This window comes from Opisthocomus hoazin, chromosome 20 (genome assembly GCF_030867145.1).
Source record: "Opisthocomus hoazin isolate bOpiHoa1 chromosome 20, bOpiHoa1.hap1, whole genome shotgun sequence".
Classification (NCBI taxonomy): Eukaryota; Metazoa; Chordata; class Aves; order Opisthocomiformes; family Opisthocomidae; genus Opisthocomus; species Opisthocomus hoazin.
Window position 1 is genome coordinate 14,778,821 of NC_134433.1, and position 7,908 is coordinate 14,786,728.

Genomic DNA, 7,908 nt, shown 5'->3' on the forward strand with positions numbered 1-7,908 from the left:
GACTGTATACTTTAACTAGAGAGGGGAAAAAATGGGGGCGTGTGTGCAATGTAGCAATCCTTTGAATGAAGTTTGACTATTTTTAATTTTGACCAGGAGGCCAAAATGCATTTCACAAATTGATATTAGTGAGGGGAATTTTTTTTTTATATTATTATTGAGGAAACTCATGACTAACTAACCAAGCTAATCCTTCGAGTGAGAACCAAGAGCGCTTCCCGACGCTGCAGACAATTAGCTGCCGTGCTCTCCACTGCAGACCACAGCTTTGCCCAAGAGTAACAACACACAGCCAGCTTCCCTCTGCTACCGAGAGGCCCCAGAGCAATACAGAGGTGACCATTCCAGTTTCATGCTGCTGCTACCTGTGAAAACTATGACCAAGAGCAGACAGAAGCACCATAGTTATTCTCCAGAGAGGCAGGTCCCAGAAATGAAATTTAAAAAAAAAAAAAAAAAAAAAAAAAAGAGCAGAGCTAGGACTCCTGCTTTGCAAAGCTCAGCAGGCTGGAGAACAGCGGGGCAGGCAGAGCTCCGCAGTCAGGACACTCTGCGGCAATTTAAGGAAACAAGATGAAAAACAGGGGAGCTAAGGAGGCAAAAGAAACTTGCTCCTTTCCATCCACTGATAAGAGCTAAGGTGACAAAGGGTGCCTACCAAGTTGTTCTAACACCAGTCCAGCAGGGTTCATACACAGGTCTCCAGCTAGAACCCAGCTCAGACTTTCAGTTTTATTGTTACCTATCAGAGGAAATCTGTAGGCCCAGTCTTCAGCGGGGATGCAGTCAACGCTTTCAGAAACCTGGTCTGAAGATTCACATTCAAAAAACCCCCAAATTTCGTTTTTCAATGACATTTTGGTCCACCTGACACACACTTCAATTGCTTTGTACACCGAAAAAGTCGTTTTAAAGATTTACACCTACCTGTGGCACAACATCTTGAAGAAAGGTAACGACGCTTTCCATATACGACTGTTCCCTTAAAAACAGAAGGAGAATTTTAGCTACCACTGAAGGTCAGAAACTCTTGTGAATATATTCAGTATGACACATCACCAGAGAAAACATGCACAATCTTTAGTGCAAAAGAAAATACTAAGTACGCAACGCAGTTACTTAAGACACTGTCAAACACTCTGACAATATAAATAGTGGCCTGAAAGCCTGTCAAAAGCTAAGTGATACTTGTTTATGAAATAACTGCTGGGGGGGAAAAAGTATAAAACTGAACAGTCAAAAAAGAAACGACGTTCTGCACACCAGAGCGGCTGACTGAAGTAGAACAGGCATTTGGAAATTATCCCTCAGTATTTTCCTACTTGATCTGCATATTGTGTCATGAAGACAACAACTTTAGCTAAGGGCTGGAGCTCTCCTTGCAGGGCAAGTAAACCTCACACGTGTTATGTACAATGATGAAATAAGTAGTAGTGGCTGGGGGCAGGAGATGGAACAACACCCTAACTAAGGATAGTTCAGGAGGTATTTTCAGGTGAGATTTTACAGCTTGGGAATCTTATTCCTTCTTGGAAGTTTGTCAGCAGCAATGATTTAGTATAGTACATAGTGCAAGATACACTTGTTCTGGTAGATTTAAGCTAACGCTTTTATTAGCTTATCCCTGCATGTGCGGCGAGTCTCTTGTGTAACTGCTGAGCAACGTGCAGTGTGGGTTGACTACAGCAGACAGACGGTGTTGAAACTATGCAAAGAGTTTGTGCTTTCTGTAATGAGTAATACTGAAACACGCTGGCAACAGGAACAATCTTCATAAAGTCTGAGACAATTTTATAAAAAAACCCAAAACTTTTTAGGTAACAGCTCTGGCAGTCCCCAAATTAATTTTTATATTGGTAGTCATTTTTCCTGTGCTACTTCAAGATTTCTAAAAGCAACAAAGAAAAATGGTAAACGAGGAAATCCAGGCTCTTGATGTCCAAAGGTACATACACTTTCTTCATGCTTTCTGAAACTGTGCTGTGTTAAGAGTCTTTAAATATAAATTGAAGTGTTTAATACTTCAGTAGTAAGTACTCTGCCCTATACACAGCAACACAGAAGATACTTCAAGTCCAATGCCGCAACACCTGGATCCGCTGAACTGGTTGACTCCTCTCTGAAAACAAAGATAAAGCTAAACACAAAGCTTTGTATTTCAGAAAGCTTAATCCAACTCATGATTTTGTTCAGCAATCCAAGGATTACTGCATCAGAGTTTGTCTTACTGCTTTAAGCTGAGGCCTTACAAATGAGCTGTGGTTTCCAGTGCTGATTCTTCTTTGATTTATGTAGGTCACCAAAACTTTGTGTACCTTCAGATCCCTTTATTACCCAGCAATAACAGTTGTCTACAGGTGTAGTATTAAATACAGTGTTTGAAGTTCTCACGTGAATGCCTACCAGCAAGAGTCATACCGTTGTCATTTTTCAGCTCATGAAATCACTACTTTTTTTTTTAATTCCCCTCTCCTGCCCCAACTACGTCTCAAAACAAAGTTGATGTTTGGGAAGTGTTTTATTCAGTGTATGTACTCTAAATCTCCCCTGAAGTTGAAAAACTTCCAAGAAGATATCCTTAAAGTGCTTAAAAACAACACCACCACCCACAAAAAACCCCCACCTTCCCTTCGTAAGAACCCAGGAGTTTAACATACGCAGCAGAACGCTGCTGCAGGCCGCTCAACACACACAAACTCTCATCAAAAAGACAAATTTTTGAGGTGAAAAGATACACCTCAAGAACATGCCACCATATTGAATAACACAAAAGAACAGATAGTCTTATTCTTACAGTGTTTTTCTATTATTATATCTTTGAAGTGTACTCTGAAGAAAAGGTCGTTACAAACAGAAATGCGTTTGTTGATAAATTCTGCAATGCAAAAAAACGCTTATTCTATCACGTGGCTGTAAGACAAACCTCTAACACAACTTTGTGTGCTACAATGATAGGTTTCTTGTGCTCACTGGTAAAAATGAAGCAAATTTTGACATTGAAATACACAGCTGTCTCCAGCGACAAGCTAAGAGCTGCTGAAAATGACAGTACAAGTGAACATTTCAGTACAGAGCCATTCCGCAGCACCAAGTCAGCAGTATAAACATCCCCAGGAAAAAAGAAAATCTGCTACAAAAGTCCTTTAACAGACAAAGATGAGACCATAAATCTTCCGGACGGTCTCACTAAGCTCTTCTGCCATGAAGGTATTTTCACGTGAACACAATGAAAACAAGGATGCCCAAGTGAAATAAAAAAGGTCTCATGCACTCTGAGTAGAAAGAGGTCGCTTCTTCCTTTGATCTTGGTTTTTTCTCTTAAGCAAAAAAAGAGAATCCACAATTCTGCTTACTGCAGGACTCTAACGACAGGCTTATATGTTTTAACATATCCCCCGTGACAAGGTATTATCAAAAAGAACAGCAAGAAAGGAACACGCTACCCGTGTTCCTCCTGGCCTAAGGAAGAAGTTCACAATCACTGACCCACAGCTAGTGTAGTGTTTGCACAGCAAACAAAATTGCGTAAACAAGCAACAAAACATTGCAAGATCAAGTACCCATCTCTGAAAGGCACACTTTGAAGGTCTGGGTGTATCAAGCTAAAAGCGTCCTACTTAATGAGACAGTTTGACCAGCACAGTCCTGGGAGACAGGAATGCACCACCTGTTTATTTTATTGGAAAATACTCAGTGCAACAAAACCGTACTGTCAACACAAGCCCTCACAGCTGGCTTTGAAAGAAAATTCAGGCCAGGTTCTTCTTCTGCAAGAAAACAAAAAACATTTCAAATAAGGGCTATTCTTCTAGAACGCGCTTACGTGACAGCTTGCGGGCGAACCACCACTCCTCCGGTACATCGACTCGGGCGGCGCGGAGATTCTGTCGCCATTGTTTCTTTGCAGATACCTGTAAGAAACACATTTCTTTTTAATAACAATTCGTATCAGGATTATTGATTACACTAGTTCTTGACATATTCTTCTGGATGATAAAAACCTCTTGAAAAAGAAACTTGGCTTATACAAACCTGTACGGCACTATGCCCCTTTACAGCACTCTTCAAAAAAAAAAACCAAAACAAAACCAAGTTCTTTTTTCAGTATCTCAACCACTGCAGCTCCTGTGACACATGTGAAAGCACAAAAAGCACACAAACCTGCATGATATAGTGGGAAATTATCTTCCAACTTTACATTAAAGATAGCGGTACAGGTACGCGGTTATCTTCACCCTTACGTAAGGCCATTATCTACTAATGGCCTCAAGTTGCACCAGGGGAGGTTCAGATTGGATATTAGGAAAAATTTCTGTACTGAAAGAGTGGTCAAGCATTGGACCAGGCTGCCCAGGGAGGTGGTGGAGTCACCATCCCTGGAGAGGTTCAAAAAACGTGTGGATGTGGCACTTGGGGACATGGTTTAGCAGGCGTGGTGGTGTTGGGTAGATGGTTGGACTTGATGACCTTAGAGGTCTTTTCCAACCTACGATTCTATAATTCTATGACAATGGGCTGTTGTTTTGGAAAATAATTGTATAAAAATAGCATACAATCACAATTGCAGTGTCTTGTACTCTGAAAAATCCGTAACGGGTTACATCGAAGCCAACACAAAAAGTGAGATGGAACACATTCTACTTCTTTTACGTCAGCTTTTTGTCTTCAAGTTCCTCCTCACACATCCGTTCTTCCACGTCAAAATTCAGCGCAACTTTCCTACAGGCTGAATACACTCGAGGAGCATCACAGACCCCAGCCACCCCTTCGGTCCCCCCCGCCCCACACCAAGGACCACAGAGTGAGGGAAGGGGCCAAATCCCCACGGCGGTGTCGGTTATCAGCACCGTTCCGCGGGCTTCGTAAGGGCCATCTCGGTAAGCCAGGCAAGGACAAACCTCCCCGCCCCACAGAAACCAAAGCCCCCCCCGGCCCCACAGAAACCAAAGCCCCCCCCGGCCCCACACAAGCCGGTAACCGAGCGCTCGGCAGCACGCCTGAAGCGCGGCGCGCCCGCCGAGCTACCTCAGGAGCAGGAAGGGCGCGCAAAGGCCGTGATCTCTCCCGTGACGCCCCGACCCGAGCCCTGAGCGCCGTCACCCGCTCCACGGCCCCAAGCACCGGAGCAGCTGCAACCGCGGGGCCGGGTCGGGCCCTCCCGCGGGCGGCAGCACCGGCCCCGCAACGGAGGCGGCCGGGAAGCCCCGGGCGCCCTCGGCCACCCGCTCCGGAACGCGGCGCTCCAGCCGTACCGGGCTCTCCCCCCGGCTGCCGCCCCCCCCCCCCCCCGCCAGGCCGCGGCCGCCCCGGGAGGCGCCGGGACCCGCGCCCGCTGCCGGCGGCTCCCTCAGGCCCCCGCCCGGCCTCACAGCCCCACGCTCGCCCTCCGAGCCGGCCGCAGCGCTCGCCCAGAGCCCGGGCCCGCCCCGCAGCCCTGGCCCGGCGCTCCCCAGCCCGCGGGTGCCGCTCCCGAGAGCCGCCCCGCCGCCCCTCACCTGCCGCCGCCGCCCGGCTCCTCACTGACAGTGTTTGGGACCCCCACGGGGAATGACACCCAGCGCACTGCGCCCTGCCAGCCAATCAGACGGCTCCGGAGGCGGGCTGCTCCCCGTCAGCGGCCAACCCCCGGCCTCCGTTTCCCAGCAGTGGGCGGGGCTCGGGGGGCGCACTGAGGGCGGCTGCGCCCCAAGCTCGGTTGAGGCGGCGAAAGGCAGCCGGCCCCGCCCCCGCCCGCAGCTTTGTTTACATCGAGATCTCGCGAGAGCCGTCGCGTCAGTCCCGTGCACGTGAGCGGAGGCGGAGCCGCGGGCCGATGCGTCAATTGGCCGGGGCAGGCCCCGCCCACGCGGGTGCGTTCGCGAAGTGTTTACCTTCCGCGAGGTCGTGCGCGGTGACGCAGACGCGGGCGGGGCGTTCGTTGGGGGCGGGGCCTGTTTGCCCCGAGAGAGAGTTTTCCCTGCGGCGAGGGAAGGTGGGCGGGGAGAGGGGCGGGGCCTGGGCTCGGTGTCGGGGGGGGGCGGAGGGAGGAGCGCGCAGCGGAGAAAATGGCGGCGAGCGGGGAGGCAGCGCGGGGTGAGGGGGTTCGGGGCGCAGGTCGCCCCTCAGCAGGGAGCGGCCGCCTGCCAGGAGCCCTCACGGCCGTCGGCTCGGGAGAGGTCGGGGCAGGTTTCCCTCAGAGGTCGGGATTTTGTGGCAGCTCTCCTGTGAGGAAAGGCCGGGAGAGCCGGGGCTGTTCAGCGTGGAGAAGCTCCGGGGAGACCTCACAGCAGCTGCCAGTGCCTGACGGGGGGCTACAAGAGAGCTGGGGAGGGGCTTTTTACAGGGGCACAGAGTGATAGGGCTAGGGGTGATGGCTTCGAGCTGGAAGAGGGGAGATTTGCATTAGATACAAGGAAGAAATTCTTCGTCGTGAGGGTGGTGAGGCCCTGGCCCACGCTGCCCAGAGAAGCTGTGGCTGTCCCCTCCCTGGCAGGGCTCAAGGCCAGGTTGGATGGGGCTGGGAGCAGCCTGGGCTGGTGGAAGGGGTCCCTGCCCATGGTGGGGGGATGGAAGAAGATGGTCTATGAGGTCCTTCCCAACCCAAACCATTCCGTGTCCATGGCTGTTCACAGGTGTCCACCGCCGCACAGATGCTGAAGGGTGTCGCGTCTGCTGTAGCTGAGTAACCGCCTCTACAGGCAGCTCTTCGCACCCGGCCAGGCGTCCATCGGGGAGCCTGGGCCTCTGGCTTGCGGTTCCTGAAAGCCAGGACTGGATGACCCCTCTTCTGTAACCACAAATCATAATCTAAGCATCAAAAAAATTAAACCATTACCAAAGAGCGTGAGGCAGCACACTTCTTCACAAAGTAGCTGTTACCAGACAAGAGTAACCATTTGTTCCTCTCCCCCTGAAGAGCATTCCAAACAATGGTTTCTCAGCGGTGAGTTGCCGGACAGAATCATCCTCTGGAAAAACAAGTAGCACTAGAAGCTTTTTTAATTTATTTTGGAAAGTGCAACAGCGTGATCCAAGCGATACACGCTCTCAGCTTCTTGTTGCTGATGCAGAACTCTGTTCCTGCACATACTGGATCTTTATTTCACAAGGGAAAAAAAAAAAGTGGGTGTAAGTCAGACTTGCTTTTACCACAGGGAGACTGCGCTCACGTTAGCTGTAAATTCCCACGCTTCCCCATCTCAGCTTTGGTGATTAATTACCAGAGAAGTCAAACGATACATAGGTAGGCAAAGTATACACAAGAATAAACCACTGCCAGTTTATATCAGCAAGTAAGTTTACATCTACTGCAGAGGAGCTTTGAATGTTTAATGCTTACTGTCATTCAGCAGCTTTCCCAGGAAAAAATGTAGCTCTTGTCTAGTTTATTAAAGTGAAAAGAGCCGACGTCTGCCCCTCCAGCTGGAGAAGCCCAAGTCTGGAACTGCTGTGAGGAAATGGGAGGAAAAAGAGGCACACATTCATGAATGCAGCAGGTTTTGATGAAAAAAATTATTTTGCTTCTACATATAGAATAAAAAGGGAAAATTGCTCTAGTTATTTGCATATTTACGTTGTAAGCAATAGATACTCATCTAATAAACATGCTGTACTTGCATCTTTGTTGTGACCATTCGTCTTTGAAAGGCTGAATGTAATGAGGTGAAGTTGAAAATTTCTTAAGTTTCTTGCAAAGACTGTGTCCAGGGAAGCAGATACAGCTGCTGCTGGCCTCTGTATGCTTCCCCCCCCTATACAGCGTGTGATTTCAACATCACTTACAGCAAAACTTTGTTGTTAACTCTAAGTTACAATCCATATATACAGAAATAAATTCTTGAAGGATCCGATCTGGACAGACCGTTACTTTCATCTCGTAAGACAGTGCTGCATTCGCAGGATGGATGAAAGAGAATTATACATTTTCAG

The 7,908-nt window shown here is 48.7% G+C and overlaps 1 protein-coding gene across 8 annotated transcripts in view; it reads right to left on the reverse strand.

The window, feature by feature from the left end:
• The window catches only part of BCAS3 (BCAS3 microtubule associated cell migration factor), a 365,129-nt gene extending 359,537 nt beyond the window's left edge, over positions 1-5,592 (reverse strand). For all 8 annotated transcript variants that reach the window (XM_075440276.1, XM_075440274.1, XM_075440281.1 and 5 more), the window contains exons 1-3: positions 5,496-5,592; positions 3,824-3,911; positions 928-982 (exon numbers count right to left, since the gene is read on the reverse strand). In XM_075440276.1, the coding sequence (XP_075296391.1) occupies positions 928-982; positions 3,824-3,894 (126 nt within the window). In that variant the 5' untranslated portion in view covers positions 3,895-3,911; positions 5,496-5,592. The remainder of the gene's footprint in view (positions 1-927; positions 983-3,823; positions 3,912-5,495) is intronic.
• Between the last annotated feature and the right edge of the window lie 2,316 nt (positions 5,593-7,908).